This window comes from Pogonomyrmex barbatus, unplaced genomic scaffold (assembly GCF_055798465.1).
Source record: "Pogonomyrmex barbatus isolate J1 unplaced genomic scaffold, ASM5579846v1 scaffold19, whole genome shotgun sequence".
NCBI lineage: Eukaryota > Metazoa > Arthropoda > Insecta > Hymenoptera > Formicidae > Pogonomyrmex > Pogonomyrmex barbatus.
In genome coordinates, this window is record NW_028297115.1 from 4,152,118 (window position 1) to 4,176,164 (window position 24,047).

At 28.8% G+C, this 24,047-nt stretch overlaps 1 protein-coding gene across 1 annotated transcript in view; it reads right to left on the reverse strand.

The window, feature by feature from the left end:
* Positions 1–1,386: 1,386 nt before the first annotated feature.
* LOC105423134 (constitutive coactivator of PPAR-gamma-like protein 1 homolog) overlaps positions 1,387–24,047 on the reverse strand; it is a 25,378-nt gene continuing 2,717 nt past the window's right edge. The window contains 12 exon segments of the mRNA XM_089075558.1: positions 1,387–7,992; positions 8,236–8,336; positions 15,028–15,156; positions 17,963–18,207; positions 19,307–19,607; positions 19,701–19,818; positions 20,462–20,587; positions 22,450–22,588; positions 22,690–23,070; positions 23,144–23,392; positions 23,711–23,747; positions 23,749–24,047. The exon segment at positions 23,749–24,047 is cut by the window's right edge and continues 101 nt beyond it. Of these exon segments, the coding sequence (XP_088931684.1) occupies positions 7,842–7,992; positions 8,236–8,336; positions 15,028–15,156; positions 17,963–18,207; positions 19,307–19,607; positions 19,701–19,818; positions 20,462–20,587; positions 22,450–22,588; positions 22,690–23,070; positions 23,144–23,392; positions 23,711–23,747; positions 23,749–24,047 (2,276 nt within the window). The 3' untranslated portion in view covers positions 1,387–7,841.

Here is a 24,047-nt window from a genome sequence, read left to right on the forward strand (position 1 = left end):
ATTTTAACGATTTTAAATTTATTTATTTATTTTTTTCACTATTTATCTTTTTCAACACAAAAACAAAAATTAATATAATACTACTGTCAATATTATACTACTGTTATATTGTAATATTTTTAATTTTTTGATACACTTATCAAAATGATTTTTTATGAAATCAATACAATGACAGCTATTCACAAAGTTAGCGCAGCGAGACCCATCGCGGAAAAGTGTCAACAATAAATTTCAAGGAAATTTCGAGAGATGCACAAATATCGATGTCATGCCCTTTTTATTATACATATTTATTATTATTATTATTATTATTATAAACAAACTTTATTACAATATAAAATAAAATTTAAGTAAAAAAATGAACATCCACCAATTTTTTATATTGATTTATCACAATTAATTAATTTATAATTATATTTTGCAATTTCAGTATCTCTATCATTTAATAATATATTATCAGAGCTTTCCACGTGTTTAATACACATGCACAATATACTTAAATCAATGCACTATATGCATGCAAAGTAAAAAATATCACTATTGATTAGAGTGAAATGGTGTATATTTCTTTCTTTCTCGTAGAAGCTTTTAGCTAAAACATGGCGGATCAGAGTCTCTGATTGGCGGATCGGAGTCGTAGTCAGTTTCTGATTGTAGTGTCTCTATTCGGAGTTTGCCCGTCACTCCTGTCGACTCTTAAATCGGAACGGAAAGCTATTTGAAATTTTCGGAACGATACTGATTGGTTGTCCCCCACCATTTCACCTTTCCGATTCCGTTTTCCGTGCCCGTAGAACAGCACCTTCAGGGTTAGTTTATGGAGGCCATAATCTGTTAACTATATCGTAACCATAAAAAATTGACCAATCATAATCGAATTATAGAAGAATAATCGACTATAATTCGTCAATTTTTTACGGTTACGGAATAAGTTAACAGATTACAGCCTCCATAAATCAACCCTCACACTGTACATTTAATATTTGACCCGCTCTATCTGTACATGGATATTATGTCATTTCAAATCGAACATTCCATATACATATTCATGAAGACACAAACTATATTTACATTTATTATACCCATATATTTTTTTTATTAAAATTCAAGATAGCAACTTAAATACCGATACGACTATAATTTATCCGTAATAGTAAAGTAGGTAGTAGTATATACGAAGAGAAATGTTTTAATAAGTTTCTTCTGAAAAATGCGTTACGTCAAAATAAAAATTTATAAGTTATATGTTAATATCTTTTACACGTTTTCTTTTAAATAAAGTATTATAAATAATAATATAATTAAATAAACGAAATCACACTATAAATATTGAATAAATGTGTAAGCATTATAATAATATAGGAGATAAAACATTTCCTAATCAAATTATGTTATTTTTCATATTCTTTTAATTGTATTCAAGATATGACAACACATTTTCAATAAATCATTAAACTTTCGGAAATATTAACCAACCATGTCCCAGAAACCTCCTCTCGTCCTCCTCTCTCTTCTACTCATATCAAGTCTCTTACAAGATTCAATTGAAAGTTTGTTATCTTGTAGAAAAGCCGCACATTTACATCGCGCAAGGCTTCTTCATAAATAAACGGAGAATTTTACTAAATCTCAAATATTCTAATTTTGCTTGTGTATGTGTGTTGTGAGATATTGTGCTAACAGAAAATAAATGAAGAGTTAAATATTATGCTCTTGAAAGAGAAAGAAAACTTAAATTTATCTGCTAATTGGATCAACTACTCTACTCTCTCATTCTCATATTCTCTCCCATCTTTCTCCCTTCTTCCTCTTTCGAAAGGAATATTTCATTTAATTCGACATACCGTGCGATACATATGCATGAGGAGATCAAGTAAAGCACTTACACTCCAAAAAGCAGATTTACAAAAAATATTAATAATGCAATTTAAATATTTCTAAATCGTTATAACATCCATTAAGAGTGAGTTTCGCATTTTATATTTCAAATAATCATCATATATATTGTTTTTTTCTTTTTTTCTCTTTGTGTAATATTATATAGAGTTGCCACTACATTTATATTAATTATTTATCTGCTAGTCTCCAAATATATATCCGTTTTTAAAAGTAGTTTAAATGTGTGATTTTAGAATTACGATAATTTTTTCCGTCTTGCCTCGTGTTCTCGCCAGCACTGATTCTCTTTATTCTTTTTCTTCTTTTTGCTCTTTCATTTCGATAAATCGTGTAATAAATCCCAAGATCGCGAAAATTGTATGAATAATGGTTACAGAGAGAGGTTTATGCACCACGATCCCTCGACTCGTTTCAAACTAGCAAAAGCATAGAATCAGCTCTGCTCAACACTAGACATGAATGAGATACTGTTACAACAGTAAATGTTACAATGGTATTAATAATTCAACAAGAATACATCAATGCGTTTATATACGAGGACCGCGAGTGGGTCGGCTACATGCGAGTGGGCAATCTCTCGAGTTTTACGAAGATTTTCAATATCTCTCTGGCTAATTACCAGAACAATCATATAGTACAATTATAATTCTCTTCTTAGAGTGAAGAAATGTTTTGTTCTATTAATGCGATTTTACTTTTTTTCATTCGCAAGATACACTCTATGTTTCCCTCCCCCTCCCCCGCCTCCCTCTCTCTTCCTTTTTGATATTTATCCAGTAGTAACAAGCATCAAACATGTTTGAAAAAAAGTGATTCAAAACAGTTTATACATCGCAAACGTTATCTGGCAACGTATATCACTGACCGACCCACTGAAATCAAATTAAATGATCATCAATAACGGCTGAGCGCATATATAATTTTTTATATCGATATAATTTTTTTATATCCTTTTTTATATTCCTTTGTAAACTAGAAACTCAAGTAACATTCCGGGCACAGTGCAATTATCTTAGTTAAAAAGTTTGAAAGGACGTTTTCTTTTTTCCATACAGATGATATATAAACGTATATTTTCATGTACATATATATATATATATATATCATTTGCGTGGATATATAAATATGTATGTATGATGTGTGTATGTATATATGCGCGCGCGCGCACACACACGCACGCACGCATGCACGCATGCACGCACACTACGTGCGCGCGCCCGCGACACACACACACACACACACACACACACACACATATATTTCATGTGCTTTTACATCGTTATCTTTTTCTTTAAGTAGAAGAAAAAATAAAAAAAAGAATGAAAAAATAAACATACTAATGATTATCAAAATACATATATGCGTATAATCTTTTTCTTCCCTATGAAAAATAATAGCGTAGTATATGTTATGTAATATTTAATAAGAATATATAAAGTGTGTGTGTGTGTGTGTGTGTGTGTATATATATATGTGTGAGTGTGTAGGGCCCACATGCGTTTTTCATCTACTTCGATAAGTTTCGTTATCTTTTTTTTTTATTTTTTTTCTTTATTACGTTATATTCGCATTTGCTATCGTTACTTTATATTTCATATTACAAGCAAGAAACTACGTTAAGAAAAACTTAAAATTTATAAATGTTGAGTAAAACCCAGGGATTCATCTTTCCATTATTATGCTTATCGTCGGATTACTATGAAAAATCGATTCTACTCACATAGGCTACAGTTAGAAAATAAAAAAATGAAAAAATAAAAAAAAACAGATGATACACAAATAATATTTATCACTGTGCATACATCTAAAGTATATGAGAAACATAATATATATATCTTTTTCTCTTTTCTTAATTATTATTTAAAATATGTTATTAAATGAAACTCCCTTTTCTGAATTTTGCAAGACAACTTAACACTCCATAAAGTATGAAAGAAAGAAAACAGTAACAATAGAGATATGAAAATGGGATTTTGGTTTGCATAAAAAAACCAACTGTTCATAAGTATATACATTTGAAATGTTAATTAATGAATCCTACTTGGCCGTATCGTATAGTCTGTGCTAGAAAAGTAGCATTAAAATGAAATAAAAATAGTAATTTCGTTCGAAAAATCGATTATTATACGCTGCAATATTTTATATGTTTCGCACTGTGACATATCACACATATAAAACGAATTTAGTGCAATTCATTTGATCGTTTTATTGTTATAGTAGTCATTTGTGTCATTCCAGTAAGATTATCAAGAGTCAATATTTACTCGATGTATAATTAATTTTCTGTTATTAATAATCTGTTCACAACACACAATGTTTTAAAGATCATTAGATCATAGATTGTTACTTCATAAATATGATAGATATAAGTTTTAATGGTATGTCAGTATCATAGACGAGTTTTGTGGGCCCCACTTTTCTACTTATTACAACGAAAAACAGGCACGCTTTATATTATAAACACGCCTGTTTTTTACGTTAGTGCGAGTTTTCTTATTTTCAACATTTCTGTTTTCTGCTGTATTCAATGTGAATCCTCTTTTTTTTTTTCATTTTTACATAACGCTTCGCGTTTACATTAAATTATTTCACGTTATTATATCATTGTTGCATACTCATATCAGTGCAGCAGCAACTGGTCACGTTGCGTACATCATTATTTGTATCTTTGTTTTATATCTGGTATGTATCAAGAGTTCGATTTCTCATAAAGAAAATCATCTATCTTTACGTGAAAACGTAAAGTGGCATTTTACTCTCAAATTCATATTTCGTCAGATTCAAGAAAGTCGGCTTCTAGTACGTGTTACATGTAGTATGTGTAAATGTGTGTATGTACGTTCGGAATGAACGATTTCGTCGATTCTCAAAATTTATACTTAGAAGGGAATATCATACCGACGATCGTACTTGGTGCATTGCAACGTACTTTGCAAAGTAATCGTAAGCGTTCACATGTTAATTGTAAGTTATGAGACTCGAGTGATTATAAAATCATATTATACGTATCCGTAAAACTTTGTCATTTACAAACGCTCATCGTGTGACAAATACGTTAAGTAAATGTTGATTACTTCACATATGCATCGCGTGAAACAATGGAATTATTTTCACGTATATCTGACGCACATCAAAGCTGACATTAGTTAGTAATTTTATTAGTAATTCATATCTGTTATTCATACATAAGGTATATATTTTTTCTGTTCCTACATGCAACTCAGTAAACTGAGAGCTTCAGAAGTGTAGGAGAATATGAAATTCGTTTCTTTTTTTTTTTTTCGACAAAATTTATCCGCGATTTCTTCAATATGCCATTAAAGTACCTTCCTCCTCTTTCTCTCTTTCTCTCTCTCTCTCTTGTCTCCCTTTCTCTCTTCCTTTCTCTCTTTTTTATAAGATCTTACTCCTGTAACTATTCTCAGGCTCAATAATTGTTATTTTACTCAAATTATATAAAGTTTTTCATTGTCCTAATGCATTTTACGCAATAACAAATCTACAAAAATATAACATTTCATCTTATCATCATATCTCATTATATTATCTCAATAAATGGTTTTCTCTTTTCACTCACTTTAATCACCATCATACACATGTCTTAGACACATGTCTGCCTCGTCTTTGTTACTTATTTTAATAATCAAGTTCTGTCCAGTGCTGTCTTGTTATTTCGCTGTTATATATCGTTTCTATTGATAAAGAACCCTCATTTTATTCTTTTTAAACTCCGATGATCTTAAGTAGAAAGTCTTTTAGACTATTCTACACATAAATAGCATATTTTTAACATAATCATCTCCTATTCCAATGCGTAATAGACACATACGCATTTGGCTTCCGTATATACATCATATATCAATCACACTGCATTATTTAAAATAACTGTTCATATGTACAATTAAACAAGAAATATTTTTCAAAATATGCTACACTAGGCATACAAAATCTCATATCATCATATTTTTAAGGCAACAAAATTAATTTTTTCTTAATATTATCTAACAATTAATTTGTGACATATTTTTAATACGTTATTAGTTTTCATTAAATTAAATTATCAAAACTTCGGTAAACCAAAATAACACACACACGCACACGCGTAAGTGTGTGAATTTGGAAATCAAACTTAATGTATATTCTATATTAAGTTTAATAAATTTAAATTATATAATTTATAAGATAAATATTTCTTTATAAGATCCTTTATAAACGAATGAGCAAATTGCAACGTAATGTAGCATATTTTCTAAACAATATGAGGCATACCGTAAGGATCACTTCTCAACAAACGTTTTTTATATTAAATACCCTCTACAAACGTTTTTATATTAAATACCCTTGTGATAAGCCTCAAGTCTATTGTTAGATAGAAACATTATCGTATCTAACCTCAAATTCTATTCAGAAGACCCGTTCATACAATTCTCCAACACAAATAAATATATATGATCACATACACACATGTATATACGGTAGATATATCCGTATGTATATGTATGTTCATAACGACATATGTCACGTTTATGTACATATCATTACCATGGCTCTCTTTTCCTCTTTCTCCTTCTCTCCTTTTTCTTTCGTTTTTGTTCTCTCTTTCTTTCATTCACTCTTACTTTTATAATCATATATGCTGCAACATTCATACAATTTCTAATATATTTATACAACACATTCAAACATCTCATACAAGCACAACTTACATATAATATACTGCACACATGAGAACTCTAATCTAAATAATATATGTATGTATATATATATATATATATATATATATATATATATATATATAAATATATATTTTACCTATATGAAAAGCATCAGTCTCCATATGCTAATGACTATCTCAGTGTCTCATCTGACATTATTATCTACAAAAATGAATTAAGCTATCGTGTAGTATGGCGTATATGTATGTCCATATGTGTATATCAGGCTACTTTCTTTGTCGATCAGATCGAAAATCACTGAGATATGTCACAGCGAGCGTTTCATATAATACTGGAAAATATATATTTTTGTGTACAAAAAAATAATCACACTTCTTAAGAATTAAATACTTATAGCAGCTGAGACGATTTGTTCTGAGTAGTAAAATTAGCGCACGCATACACTAATCAGTCGAGTTCCATTCCTGGTAATGCGAGCAAAATTAGCTCGTTTTTTTAGCACAATCACGATTTTTCGTCTTTCTATCTTATAGAGTGATACGTTTGGCAGTGAGAACATCATATATCGCATATGTCAAGAACGGGTAAAATCTTTACGTTGTGCCATATGCTATCGAGACACTATAAGTAAAGATTTCTTGTCTTCTATTATATTAGATCAATATTTTGGACCCATCAGAGTTTTAGAACTATTGTGCACATAACATTTAAAAGAAAATAGTTTTTAAACAGCTCAGTATACAGAAAATAAAATTGTCTTATTTAAAATATTGTACTAATGTTTATTAACTTATTAAATATTCACAGAATTGCAATTTTTCAAATGATGTTAGAGATTTCAATCTATATTGATTAGAAGGTGAAAAATTAAATTAGTAATTCACTGATTACTAATTTAGAATAAATATTCTGATGATGAAATAATAGAATAGCCAAAAAAATAAGAATAAGTTTTGATAAAGAATTTTAAATAAAAACAATATTTTTGATGAGGCATATAATACAGATTTCCATGGAAAATCTGTCAAAATTTTAGGTAAAGAAATATAGTAAAATAATTTTTTTTATCTATATCTTCATAATAATTAATAATAATTAATAACTTCATAATTAAACATTATCAAAGATATTTGTGTAACAATTTTAAAGATCAATTAAATGTTATTGGTACACAATTGCTCAGAACATATAAGATTGTTAGCAGTCTTTAGTCATTATTCGGGAGTGATTGCAGTCATCTTTTTCGAGAAACTTTCTTTTTTATATCTAATTTTCCGTGGCAACCGGAGTAACAACCGGCGCATCGCCTTGTCCCTTTTCCATGCTTTTACCATTTTCTACCGCATCATCAAACTGACCTGGTACTGGCTGTGCATCTTTCGTCAATAATGCACGAGCGTTATCAATTTGAGTTTCACTGAAAATAGAATCTAGATTTATAAACTATTGCATTAAGTCTGCATAATACACACAATTAAATTATTTTATTAGATAAAAGTTAAGTTTATTACCAAAGTAAGAACGATTAATTCTTTACATGATAAAAACAATCAAGTACAAGAATGTCTATATTTAGATTTACTACCATCAATACAAAAATCAATGAAAATTGATTTATAAAGCATCTGTTGAAATATACAAAAAAAATTAAAGTACTCACTTATAATCAGTGATTCCATCAATAATAATACCGCGGCCTTTACTATCTTTCTTCTCGGTTTCCTTGGTTTTCTTAATAGTAGTTTTCTTTTTGCCAGTCACCTATATTATTAATAGAAATATATTTAAAATTTCTATATAAGAAAATAAAAAAATACCTAGCTTCCCCTTCCTTCTCCTTCTTTCTCTCTTTCAATTACAATGGTATACCTCTTTTTTATAAATATTTAATTTCTTATCAAAAAATTGAAACATCTTTTTGAAGTCAAGTTGATATTTATTTTTTTTTTTTAATAAATATGCTGTTGAAATAATAAGAAACATAACAAAATATTTCAAATAAAAATTTTATGTTTTTTTTTAACTTACTTATAAAAGCATTCTAATTTTTCAAAAAATATATTTTTAAAATCTATCTCCCCAATGCCCCTCTCTCTTTAATTTTTAAAACTATTGAAATCTAAAGCAGAAATTGAATAATTAAAATAATTTCAATAATTGAATAATTTCTGTACAGGGTTTTTCGTAACATGTGGGACCCACTTCAGAAGTGGATATAAAAACAATGAAAAAATTCATATAAGCATTTCTCCTATTCGATCTTGTTTCAAAGCTATAACCATTTTTGTATTTCAATAATCTTTGAAATGTTTTTTTAACTAACAGACGTCTGTTAGGGAAACGATTCGCATATAAACGTCTTGCTTTAGATGAATTACATTCAGTAAGGCCATACATTAAATGCATGCGTGCCATTTCTTAATTTTGAATACATCTTATTCACTTAATCACGCACTTCTAATTTCCAACACAAATAGAAACTTATTGAGTGTTTCTAACAAGAGAACAAACTAAAGTGAGTAAACTCAGTGGATAGAACGTGTGAAATCAATAAGGCTAGGAAATATCAAGAACAGTGTTTATAACAGAGCAGTGATTTTCTTGTGTTTTCTTGCTCGATAATTCTTTATTTGCATTAGGAGTTAGAAATGCATAATTAAATAAAAAAGATGGTGATATGATTATTTGAATTTATTCATACAAAAGATTTTAGCAACCAAGATCCTGCTTGCCATGAAACAGATTATGTTACTTGCTGTTGTTTGTTAATATGTACTGGCTGGTATCAATGTATTGTTTAAAAAAGATATATTTAAATAAAAAAAATAGCAGACATGACCAGTAGCTTTATTCTATATCATGTTCAATCCATACAGATACTTCAAGAGGATGATTTTCCTTCAAAAATCCTTTTTTGTACTTAGCTCTTGCAGATATCTATCAGTTGTGTTATTCACTAACGAAACTGCCGTTCATCAGAGATGAAGTAGTTAATTTTCATAATACCTATTATTGATCTGATGAAAATCCACATACCTTCTTCAATCAAGATATCAACAACAATTCAGTGTAAATGTATGGGCAGGAATACTCGGAAACAATTTAATCGGAACTGTTTTTCTTGACCAGAGATTAACAGGTCAATTGTATGCAAATTTCTTAAAAATCAATTAAATTAACTACTGGAAGATGTCTCACTTAATGTTATACATACATCACATATGCATGACAATGTACTACCCCACTTTAGCCAAGTAGTTCTTAGATGAAAGATTTCCTCAAAAATGGATCGTGGAGGACCTATCGCTTGGTCTGCTCGTTCCCCAGATTTTAATCCATTAGATTTTTATTTTTGGGGCCACATGAAAACAATTGTGTATTCGACACCTATTGCCAATATTTAAATTATTATACTTCGTGCACGTATACAACAAGCTTGCCAACAGATCCGACATATACTTGGAAAGAGTGAGAAACTCCTTTGACACGAGGACTGCAAGCATGTATATATACAGAGCGGATGTGGCTATTTCGAACATCTTCTATGAAGATAAGCAATTCCAAGGTTATTGAAATACAAAAATAGCTATAACTTTGAAACAAAGTCGAATAGAATGAATGTTATAAACTTATATAAACTTTTCTCGTTGTTATTTATTAACATGTACTCGGCTTATATCATATGAATAGTTTATTCTCATGTCTCCTGAAAAAGACACACTATTCGACACACTATTTATCTGAATATTACAATAAATATTATTATGGTCTCTGTGGTCTAATGGATAAAATGCCTGCCCGGAGAGCAGGCGATCCAGATTCGATCTCTGGCTGAAGTGATATTTTTCGCAATATATATTTCCTGTGGGGGAGGGGGATAAAAACGGATTTTAATCGATATCAATATATTTGATTATCGAATTATTATAGAGTCACTACACTGTTGGAAAAAATGTTGAATTTAACATAAATCACATGTCCCAAACGGTCCACTCAAAATTTTGTGTTAATTTAACATAATATGGATGTGTTAAATAGTAACACCGACACTATGTTAATATTTCAACAAAAAAGAAATGTACTCTTAATCTTAATTTGAAGTTAATTGTGTATTACAATTAACATAATTTTTATGATAAAATAACATGTCGAGACGCGTCAAAATTCAAGACTATGCCGAAACCACACAAAGAATAATAACAAGTCATCCGCACTCCTGTTATAGAGTAAAACCAATATTTTTTTGTGTAAATTTTAACATATTGAATAAATACGTACGTATTGTGATATTTTAACACATTTCTTAAATCATTTTAATAATTTTACATTTTATATTTGTTAAAGTCAGTTAATGTAGTAGTATGTGTTAAATTTACATATAAATATGTAGGTTACTTAACACAAAAATTTTAACAAGGACCGATTTTAACATAAATACAAAATGTTTTTTACTGTGTAGTAATAAATCAAAAAGTTGTAACGCGTTGCAAGTTGAAACAAAAAAAATGTTATAAAGACATCAGCATAAACAGAGATATTTGAAATGTCGGTTCTAATTGATATCGATAGCGATATTAGTTTGATACAAGATAAAATTTAATGAGGTAAGCTCGAGCGAGAATAAGACATTAAAGTGCAATTTGCAATGCGAAGCAAAGCTAGTTTTTATCTCCACTGCACCTCAATGCAAAGCAGCATTGAAAAATTATCACTATCCCCTTCTTCCTTTTCAGGAAGCGAAGAAAAGCTAGCGTTTTATGTCTACAGCACCTCAAATGAATATACGCAAAATTTTCGCAAAGCAGCGTAAAGACTTTAAAGCATTTGTAGTGTCAAATGTGCTGTAGCTGAAAAGTTATTGCTATTTAAAAAAAAAATTTTTTATGTTGTCTTAAAAATGAATTATAATAATCAGTACATCGAATACATAGAGCAATATAGATATATAATGGCAACCACAGTTGCAGTAGAGACGACGCATAATTGCTGTATTTGCTGTGATACATTTAAAATTGTATAATAAAATTCTGTATCTTTTATAATTTCTTTTTCAGTCTTTTGCTTCACCGGCAACATTTTTCTAGCGTTACTTCGCTGTTAATTGGACAATGTCGAACTTTCAGCGTGCCTTCGCTAGTTCACTGTATTCACCGAAATGGAAGAGGTGAAAGTTAGCTTCGCTTTGCTGCAAGAAATTGCACCTTTAGGCGAAACGCATGTCAAAATTAGTATCGATGGCTATATCTATGAAAGCAAACTTCATGTTGTCCCGGATGTTTATATGCAAAACGCAGCGTTGATAGAAACATACTTTTTAAACGCTGTTGAGATGCAAATACGACAAGGCGTTGTAAAATCATTAATATTTTTGAGCAATCTTCAGTTATACCAGAACTAAATGAGATTGACATTATCGAAATGAAATAGATCTTGCGCATATCGAGGATCATAAAAATAAAAAAGAAATAAAGGAAACAAATATTAAAGCCGAAAAAACGCAAGATATAGACATTGAGTTAAATATTGTGTTAAAAGACGACATTCTGGTATATCAACGCATAGACTAGCTATATTCGAGCAGAAGGAAGTAGAGGTACAGATAAAAGAATAGTTGGACGAATGTATTATTCAGCTCATCATACTCGGATTATGCTAACCCAATTGTGTTAATCAAGAAAAAAGATGGGAGAACGCGAATATACATTAACTACCAAAAATGAAATTAAAAAATAGTTAAGACGCTACATCTTCTGCCCATTATAAAAGATTAGATCGATCGTTTGCGAGGAGTTAAAAGTTTTTAGTAGTGTAGATCTTAAGAACGGTTTTTTCCGTGTTAAAGTAGCCAAGGAAAATCATAAATATACTGCATTTATAATCTCTAATGGCCGTTACGAATTTTTGTGTATACCGTTTGGATTATGTATCTCGCCAGCGTACTTCTAGAAATATGTAAATGCTGTATTTGATGATTTAATGATAAAAAGTGTAGTAATAATTTATATGGATAATACAATCATATCATCTATAGATTATCAGGAGGGTATTCGCTTAAAGGAAGTAGCAGGCTCGTACGGACTCAGAATAAATTAGAAGAAATGTCAATTTTTAAGAAAACAAGTTAATTATTTAGGTTTTATTATAAAAGATAGAAGTATAATGTCCTCAGACAAAAAGACTAACGCCGTCACACATTTCCGGATACCAACTAATCGAAGAGCAATGCAAAGTTTCTTAGAGCTTATTTCAGAAAATTTATTCCAAGATATGCATCTATCGCACTTCCGTTATCCGATTTATTAAAAGACGGAATTAAGTTTCATTTTGATGATAAACAAAAGCGAGTGTTTAATCTGAAAGAAATACTAAATAGAAAACTAATTTTACGAATTTATTGTCCATATGCAAAAACCAAATTACATATAGATGCATCTATCAGTGATTATGCAGCCATTTTGTTACAACGCAATAGTGAGGTCTGCCTATTCCACCAGATTTGTGAGCGAGAAAACTATCGATGCAGAAGCGAAATTTCATAGCTACAAACTGAAACTTTTAGCGATTATCAAGCGATTGTCATTAAAAAAATTCAATTCAATTTTCATTCAAAAATTCAAAATTCAATTCAAGTTGATCTAATAGGCATACCATTTAAGATTATAACAGATTGTCAAACGTTTACTTAAACAATGAAAAAAGCCGATGTTTGTACAAGAATAGCAAGATGTTGTTTCTATAGAATTTTCAATACACAGCAATTAAGCACCGGCCTGGAAGGAATATGCGTCATGTAGACACGCTCAGCCAAAATCCCCTACCTACAGCAATGCTTAACCGATTGTCATGATGATGTTCTTGCAAGTTTGTAGAGGAATCAAAAGTACGACGACGAAAGTACTCCTCAGAGTATACAAAAACAAGTGGAAAACGATCAGAAAGAGATATCTCATAAAACATGGATTCTTGTATAAAGAAGTTAATGGAGATAGCCTGGTAGTTATACGGAAATCAATGCAGCATAGTATTATATGACAGATTCATGAGCATGGTTATTTTGGTCTCGACAAGGCGGAAAAATACTGATGGTTCAAGGAAATGCATAAAAAGATGTTGTGTAAAACTGAATTAATTACATATTAGCAGAAAAGAAGACTAGGAAACAAGAAAGTTGGTTGCATTCGATCCCTAAGGGAGAAAGTTCATTTGATACTTATTATACGTGGATCACTCAAGTCCCTTGCCGTCCACGAAGAAAAAATACAATTATCTATCGTAGTAATAAATGCTTTCACGAAATTTGTATGATTATATCCAACGAAGTCGATTAGCAAGTACTTGACCGAATGATGATGATGAATAAAATACTATTGTCGATAATCCACGAAGAATCATTTCTGATCAAGAAACGGTATTAACTTCGAATGATTTCAATAATTATTATAAAGACGAGAATATTAAACATTTGATTATAGTCACTGGAATCTTACAAAGAAATGGGCAAGTTAAGTGTAGTAATACTAATTCCTATGAAAACGAAATTAGCAGCTCCGAATCCGAGTGGCATAAATACGTTAACCAAACACAACAATACGTCAAACAACGTTCAACACGCAGTACTGGTATTTCACTATTTTGTCTTCTCTTTGGTACCCATATGAGAATAAAAGAAGATTCTAAAATTAAAGAACTTCTTGAAGTCGAGAGCCTGCTATTTCAAGCGCTTCGTTGCGCTATTTCAAGAAGAACGCAATTACATACAACAACGAGCAAGAGAAGCTAGCAAAAAAATCCAGGAAGAGAATAGGGAGAATTATAGTAAAAAAAGAAAAGCACCTAATATATACAAAGTAGACGATTTGGTAACAATAAGAAGAACGTAAGAAGGAAGCGGATTAAAATTCACAGCCAAGTATCTTGGCTCATATAAAATAAAAAGAGTACTTCAGAACAATAGAATAGACTTTGTACGTCGTACAAAAGATTGACCAAGCAGAAGACCCTTGTATGACTTTTACAGCGGCAAATCATACGAAGCCTTAAGCTAACACCCTTGAAGAAACATCGGAAAGTTTAACATCTGACGTTTAACATCTGAAGACAGATGTCATCGATAACCGAGTAGGATAATCAGAATTTTATATATTTTTTTTTATTTAGCGTGCGGTGTTTAGGACCGCACGTTTCTTTAATTTTAAAATTGCGTCCCGGTTAAGTGGGGCATTGCGTAGCGTCCCGAGACTCTTCGGGCGTATTCGAGAGATGTATAAAGAAGAAGCAAGCTTGCGAGCATAGAGAGAAAAATCGCATTGCATAAGTTGTATAAGTTTATTTTCTTTTGTTTAAATATTTTCTTTTTCTATATTAAGAAAAAAGTGAGCATTAACTGCGTCATTTATTTTCATATTCATTAAAGAACGACTACATACGCGCGCGCGCGCGCGCATACATTTACCTTCATTTGTGTTTTCTTGCCACGTCCAGCGATTGGGACACGGCTAGCCCCGCGTGTTTGAAATGTTGGTCGATTTATCGGATTGAATCCACGAGGAAGACCATATTTAAGTCCACCGATAGAAGTTACCTATAAGAATAATTTACCTAAATTGCGATATATACAAAATTTAATGTATAAATTAAATATTGTGAGATATTTTAAAAACGACTTGGAATCATAGTAATAATTTAGAAGAGATGATTTGAAAATAAGAAAAAATGTTATATTTATATAAATCGTTTGAGCTTTATCTTCGAAATTATCTAAAAAGTATATATTTGAAGTTTTTATTTTCTATTGTAAAACATATATTTGTAAAATATATTTCAGCACGTTCTGAAATAACACCGTCTTAAAAAACATTTAATTTTTGATTAAATTTTTAATTGCTTAGATGAGATAACTGTGATCATATTTTCAACGTATAAAATTTGACATAAAAGAATATATTTTATTTTCCATTTTATTTACACTATTAAACTTTTTTTGTTTATTATTAAATAAAACTATTCAATGTTTATTTCTACAAATCTTTATGTTGCTTTTAAGGTTTCCATGGTTGCTGTTTCCAAAAAGTTAATTTGTTTACGAGTATTATTCTACGAGTGTCATCATACATGTTAAATGCCAACGTTTCGTGAATATTGCAGTTCATTTCATCTGATAATACTGTTATCATTAGGCTGTTCCTCGCCCTAAAACTTTGGCATTGTCGTTTTAAAATAGTCATATATCAATCATATATCATCATATTGTCATATTTTATTTCTCGTTTTAAATTACATTTTAAAATGTACCATATGTGTGTATTTATGTGTTTATTTATGTAGATGCTTTTTTCAAATTAAATAATATTGAACTATAATTAGAACATGCGTTTTTGATGCATTCAAAAAATCGTCAAAATTATTTATTAAAAGAATACGTTTTGACGAGAAATAACACAAATCAAATCCAATTAAAATGGAAAAAAAATTAAAATAAAATGCAGTACATTAAACTAGAAAAAAATAAATAAATAAAAAAATTAATAAATTCTAAAAATTCTAATTATTAATTCTATTAAGAATTAGATATTTTGGATAATTGGATATATTAGAGATTCATAAAGAAATGTACTATGTAAAAATATAACAAGTTACTAATTTTATTAATAACTTATAAATACTAATCAATTTATTATACAATCGATAAATTTATCATTATTATCATATGTTAAATTCAGTATTTTTTAAATTTAAAAAACATTTATTTTTTCATTACGATCTTCCAAAAACAAACTTGTTCACCACCACGCGCGCGCGCGCGCGCGTGTGTGTGTGTGTGTGTGTATGTATGCTTTTTTTTTATATTTTGTGTGTGTGGGCGCCCGCGCGCATGTGTACAAGCGTATACATGCTTGAAGAAAGTTTGTTTGTTATAATTGAAGATTTTTATCAATTTCTGACCATTCCTGATATCCAAAAATAACATAATAACATAATCTGCAAACTCATCAAAAATTTAATTAATCATAGTTAATTGCGTTAATTAAACTTCTGTTGCTCATATAGTTTTAACTAAGTTAATTGTTAAATATGACTATTTGTTTTTGTCTATTTATCTACTATTTTTAATAAATTCTAGAAGGGCATGTTTCTCTAAAGAGATAGAGGAAATTTTCTTTCTTTATGAAAAATAATAGATGTAGAATAAAAATAGTAAAACATTCTTAGATAAATATTTTATCATCTTCGACAATTCTCTACAATCATTATAAAAACCTAAATAATAAATAATGTTATTTTTCAAATTTGACCTCTATTTTTTATAAGTATAAAGATTCGAACTAGTATAAAAATTGTCTTTTAGCAAGATTTTTTTAAACGAGATATATTAGACTTGAGTTCCTTTACCGTTTAAAATTTTCAAATTGTCCTCTTATCTGAAAGAAAAACGTTTTTGATAAAAAAATTAGCTCTGCCATAATAAAGAGATGGATGATTCGACATTTTTCTATCGTTTCAATTTATTTCAAAAATACAAAGGATGCAAACAGACCTTAGAAATAAATATCCTACGTATGTGGTTTTTTAATAATAGCGTATATCAATTATTAGATTTTATATTCTAAAAGTATTATAAAACTTTATTATGTTAATATAATGAATAAATTAAATTAATAAGAGTAAATATGTGATTTAAATGTAAGAATAATAAACAAGGATGTTTAATATTGTAAAATAAATATATTTCTTGAATAGCTAAGTCTTTTTTGAAAATAATACATATCATTTTTCTAATATAAATTTTTTATATATAACTTTTTTTATATATAATTGTTTATATATAACTGTTATGTAATTTTTGTGTGTTATAAATTGTTTAATTATTTAAATACACATCCTTTATTTTAACAGTGTTCATATTACACATAAAAAAAACATGCAAATGCGATAATACAAAATCGCAATGCTACAAAAAAACATCATATAAATATAAATGTTAAAATAGTTTCCTTTTCATTTTAATAGTATAATAAAGCTTATAAAATTATTTAATGAGGATAAATTAACTATCCTCCGCTTAATATAAATTCTCAAATACATGATTTCAGATTTATTTCCATTATATATTAGTCGTCTATATATAAAAACTATGTAAAAACTATATAAGCAACTCTGCATTAAATTGATTTACGTGATGTCCCTCCTAAATGCACGTATTATCCGATCGCACCAGCGATGTTAAATAGTGAAAGTGGACTACTCAATATCTCGAACGTTCCCCTAAAATCTATCCAGAGTATCGTCATCGTGTGCTTTTTACTCTACATATACACGCAACGATATCGAGCTATCGTATCATATTATGAAATTACAATCATATTCTATTAAAACCTATTATATCTTACCTGTGGTGGAATTCGTCCACGAGGTTGTCCCTGTAGTGGTTGTGGCAATCGACCAGGCTGTCCATAATTTGGGCCCCACTGACCCACTACGACACCAGCTATTTCCAACTGACCACCACGCGAAGGAATTGGACGACGCATTAAACTGCGTTGTGGTAATACGCCGCTGCCACGACCACGCATCAATCCATCATTAATGGTACAATTAGCAGGCAAGATATTGGAGGGAACTGATACACGAATACCTATGACAATAATAAAATTATAAACGTTACATAAAAGAAAAATTGTGGAAAAATTGATATCAGAAGAATAACACATAACAAAGATTTTTACAAAATATATTTCAATAAAAACAATTTTCAATAAAATATTTGTAATTAATAAAACAAATTTAAAAAATATATCAAAAACTAAAAATTAAAAAACTTTTTATTTTCGAGAAGATATTACTTCTATATATTATTAATTTGATAATGATTATAGCTTGAGTATAGCTTATTTCGTTTTTAGTTATGCATAATTCATTTCCAGATATGTTCATTTATTAATTAATAAAATAAAAGAGAGAGTTAACTGTCATTTTAATATATCTTGCAAGAACTTTTATTACTTTATTATTTTCTTATTTTTGATGTCATAATCTTTAATGCTAATGATGAGAAAAGAGAAGTTTTAATACATAGAATTAATTTCTGTTATTTAAAACCGCATTCTATGCATAACAAATTGTTATATATTTCTTTATAAAATGTTAATTTTTCATGTGACATTTATAATTTTATTTTTAAATATTGTTCTAAAAAATACTATTACTTCTTAACAATTTTAATGGATGTTCTTACAGCAATTTTCCAATCTTTTATAAAAAAGTTTGCTCAAGATATTTTATCGCAAGATATTTTGAGATTCGCAGAATCATATTAATAAACCCTACGAAGCAATATTAACTGCTTTTGCTATACTTCCATCCGAAAACATCCTATTATGAAAAATCATAGGATGCTAAGGAAACTGGAAGAATTGTGAAAAGAAAAGAAAAAAAAAACAAAAAAAAAAACAAAAGTGAATGCTGAAAATCAAATACTGAATTTTATCAAATAAATTTTGTTATCAACTAAGCTATATAGGGAAAGTAACGCATGATTAATTGTGTAAGAACAATCTATTTGTAAATTCTTAATTCTTGAATTCAATTCCGATTATTATTCTATACATATGATAGATTTATAAGTTAATTAGAAAATAGAAAATTGTCAATAAAGATATGCAGTAATGTTGTATTAAAACAAATTATTTCCATTTTGAGAAGAACTGATTAATATTGATTATTATGTAATATACCTGGTGTGACAGGTAAAGGTGGACGTGCAAACACAACAGTAATTCCCTCCAGTATAGCTTTTCTCATTCTTTCAACTTTTACAACACGGTCAATATGACCACTGCATAATTCCAATAAATTCTTAGCAATAGTAGCACGAGCTAATGTATGATGGAATAATTTGCCATCAAAGTAAAGCCATGGGCAACACATTAACCATGGAATTGGTGCACCACAAGCATCATTCGCTAACAATGCTGTCTCAACACCAGCCATGAACAAAGTAGCCAATTGTACACCACGTGATGTCACTAATGGAAGCTGTATACAAATATCAAATATATTGATTTATTCAAATATTACTAATGATAAAAAACCGAATTAAGAAAAAAATGTAAAATATATTTATTTTACCTGCAAATCCTGCAAATACTGAGCGTTCATAAGTTCCGGTGAAAAAGCTTGCGCAATAAAAGCATCTAACTCTTGACGGCGCAGAATTTTTATTTTATCAGAAAAAGACATAATATATCTACAAAAGAAAAAATTAAATAAACATTAACTAATCAAATTTAAATTCTAATTATGATAGCATTTTCATATGTTTATCTATGAAAATTAAAAAAAGAGAGATCTAAGGCTACACTCCAATTTTTGCTCACAGTTATTAGTGTGCTCACAGTTGAATCATAATTCAATTTTACTATTTTCTGAACATCTTTCGCAAGCAAAACACAGATTTATAACGCATGCTCATAATACCCACAATCCCGAGATGGGTCAATATAAACGTTTGTATTATTTACATGAAAAAAAGAATTAATATAAATCTTGTTGGAAATATCATTAATATAAATAAAATTAATATAAATCATCTAAAATACTAAAATACTAAAAAGATGGCTTCTGGAAATTGCGTTACTCTGATAAATGTATATATAACTAACTCATTATATAATATTAATTTAATAATTTATTATTTTTATCTTTTCCTAAGAGAAAGGGAGAGGAAAAGAAAACATATATTTATGGCACGAGCGATCCGAAATAAAATTGTCATCAGCGCACTTTGAGTCAATAAATTAGACTGTAAATATCATGAACAGTATCATAAACATAAATCAAAATGCAATTTAAATAACAACTGTTGAAATAATTATAATCAATATATTTACCTTAAAACACAAGCCATAACTAATAGATGTTGCGGCACATATGAGGTATTTAACATGAGAGGCGTATCTGATCTCATACAAGTCAGGAAACCTCTGAGTCTTCGTCGCTTATCGTCAATAGCTGTGCTAAAGGAGAGGAAAAAAATTTTGTCAATTTATAAAAATTTTAATTATATAAGTTTATGAAAAATTTTTAAAACATAAATGTATCAAAACATTGACAAAAGCGTAAAAATTATATAGATTGTTCTAATATTTCATCTATGTATCTGTGTAAAGAGTGAGCACAATTTTGTAAACTGTTTAAAAATCATTTGATTTTTAAATTTGCATTGCTTTTCATATAGAAATAGTATATGAAATGATAATAAGGAACTAAATAGCATATTTAAAATACATACGTCTTATTTTGAAATTATTAATTTAATATGTATAATTATTTTTACATTTTCGTATATATTCAAATTCGATATCTATAGTTATTCAAAATCTTCCTATAAATTATTAGTTATTCGTGTAATTGATTTCACGGTATATTCAAGATATATTAATAATTAAAAATTATTATTATCCATTAGAAAAAATGTTATTTATAAATTTTTTTCCAAAAAATATTAAAAATATATTCTGTTTATATTTTAATGTTTTTATAATCTAAATATATCAAAAGTCACGGATAATATCTTGTCGTCATATTCACGTGTAGCAAAACTCGCATTGAATGGCGAAATGCCCGTGACTTTGTTTAATCATTAAATCGAGAGTCGCCAAATTGAAACAGAACACACATTTTCATATCTCAACAACGGCTGTACCGATTACGTTTTAAGTATATTCAATCGATAGCTAATAGTTTATAAGTAAATTATATAAGTTTATAAATAAATTATATAAGTTTTTAGTTTTCCTTTATGCTATACAAATAGAAATAGCCATGTAGAAATTTTAATTTAAGACTACTTATCTACGCTTTGTTATCAGACACATTTTTATGATTTTTCTATCTTTGTGAGCAGTACCAGGGAGCAACATTACTTTTAAACAGTTTTAATAATAAACAACTCTTATTAACAACTTATTAACAACTTATTATCTACTTATTATCTACTTATCTTATTATCCTACCTATCTTATTATCTACTTATTAACAACTTTAATTAATACAAGAGTATTAATATACTATATTTAATATATTATATTTAATATAGAACAGTATAGATGTGTGCATGTACATTTTAATGTGACCCGGACGCGTCAAGTTTTTGTATGTCAGTAAAACTATATGCATCATAAAATATTGAAACTATTTTTGAAGTTAAATTCTTGTTAATTGAATTTTTCATAATACATGAATAATTATATTACGTTTACCGACAACTATATACAAGGTGATGCTAGTCTTTGACATTAAATCTTTTATATAATTTAATATTATTTGTAGTATCATTTTGTACATCAGAAATTTTTATAATATAAATTTTTATAATATAAAAATATATATTAAAATATTTATAATATAAGTAATATAATATAAATACAAGTATAATAATTATATTAATTTTTTTTAAGAATTACAAGTTGAGAATTTTTAATATCAAATTTTTTGTAAAAATAATAAAACTTAATTATTGATGTGGAGATAGTTAAATAAAATGCTTTTTGTAAAAAAAATAATTAGGTACGCGTGAACTTGATGTTTTTTTTAAATTTTTTTGAAAAAGTGTAATTTTATACTGATTTATTTAATACTTCAAACAATATAAATATAAAAAAATGTTCTTTTTCATTTTTAATAAATTTTTGCTATTATTATATAACTGATACAGTTACCTTAACTTTCTGATCAATGTATATATACACATAAACATTCGCACATATACATATACATATACGTGTACGCGCGCGTGTTTGTATGCGTATGTATAGATATATACATATTACATTACATTATCTTGTAAATCTATTTCAATGAAAATAAAATTACTTACCCAAACCATAAGCGTTGAATCGTAGGCACGCCCCAACCAATCTGCTCTGCTTTCACTAATTCAGGAGTCTGATATGAATTGGATTTGGACCATATCCATTCTTTTATTATCACATCTGGTACCTCAATCTTCTCATTATCTATTAAATAAATTTACAAGATAAAATTTAATACAAAGAAATATCTACTAAATATCTATTTATTAAATATCCATAATTTGCAAAATTAATATCATACTTACCACCTTTTTCTTTGCTTTTCGTAGCTAGATACATTCGATGATGGAGATTGAATAAAATCGCATACACCATTTGTCGAATTGGCCTATAAATCACATGAATGGAAGGAAATTCACGATGATTCTCATCTTCCAAAAGAACAGGCAATTTTATTTCACCAGCAATAAGAATTTGATAGATGTACGGTGACATGAGTCCCTTCTGATGACGTTCCGAGGCGGTACGCATAACTTCAGGTGATGTAGTAGGAATATTGGTAATTTTCTCCGATTGTCTCGCAATATCAGTCGTTGCATGGGATGGTGATGTCGCTGAAGAACTACTACTCGAACTCGACGAACTTATCAGAAGATTGTGAGTACCATTGATAGCGTGTCCATCACCTTGAAAAATTCCAAATATTTAAAATAAAATATCAATAAATCTTTGTTAAAAGCCAACATTTTTTTAACCAACTTTGCTCTTCTTCTGCACGTATGGCATCAACATCTCCATGACTTTGTATGCCAGGTGGATCGATCACAATTTGTGGCGCCGTCTTTGCATTAGCTGTTGCCTGTTTGTATGCATTCAAGCTTTCACGTTCGCTCTCCAAAGTTTCAGAAGCAAATCTCGATGTTTCCAAGTTGGAATCTTCAGTGGCTGATGGTATGTCAGACAAATTCGATTGAATCTGTGTGCTTGATTTGGAATCTAGTTTATGGACTAAAAACAGTGATATAGTTTTTGAATATTAATTATATCAAAAATAATAATAATATATATATATATATATATATATATATATATATATACACATATATATACCTGCAATTATCATCTATGTCCAATTTTTAGAATTTTTATCTTAAAAATATGTTAAAACATGCATGCAAAATATTTCTTGAGATACAAAATATTGTTTATATATAAATAGAAATTCTTTGATATATTCCAGTTTTAGAACAAAATGTTAAAATTGTCTAGATTTATTTGTTAATAATCGTATGTGGAAAATATATTTTTAATTATTAAAAAGGTTACCTTTCGTTGGTTTTACAGGCTTATAATGCAAAAATCCCCTCTTTTGTTCCATTTAAATAATATTGAATGGATTGCCGTAATTTAGAACATCTTGGATCAGAGAGAGAACCAAATATCTTTTGCGAAACCACATCTAATTCTGCAGATGGAAGTTCCTTAACAAAATTTGCAATTATTTTAATCATTTGTTCAATGCTCGTCTTATTTAGTACATTGGTACTAATATTATTATTTTTGTAGAAATCGGCCAAGTCGTTTTCGGTCAATAAGTAATTCCCAAGTAAAGCTGCCAATATACAGAGCCTGTCAGATGGTATGTTTAGGGCTCTAGTAAGTT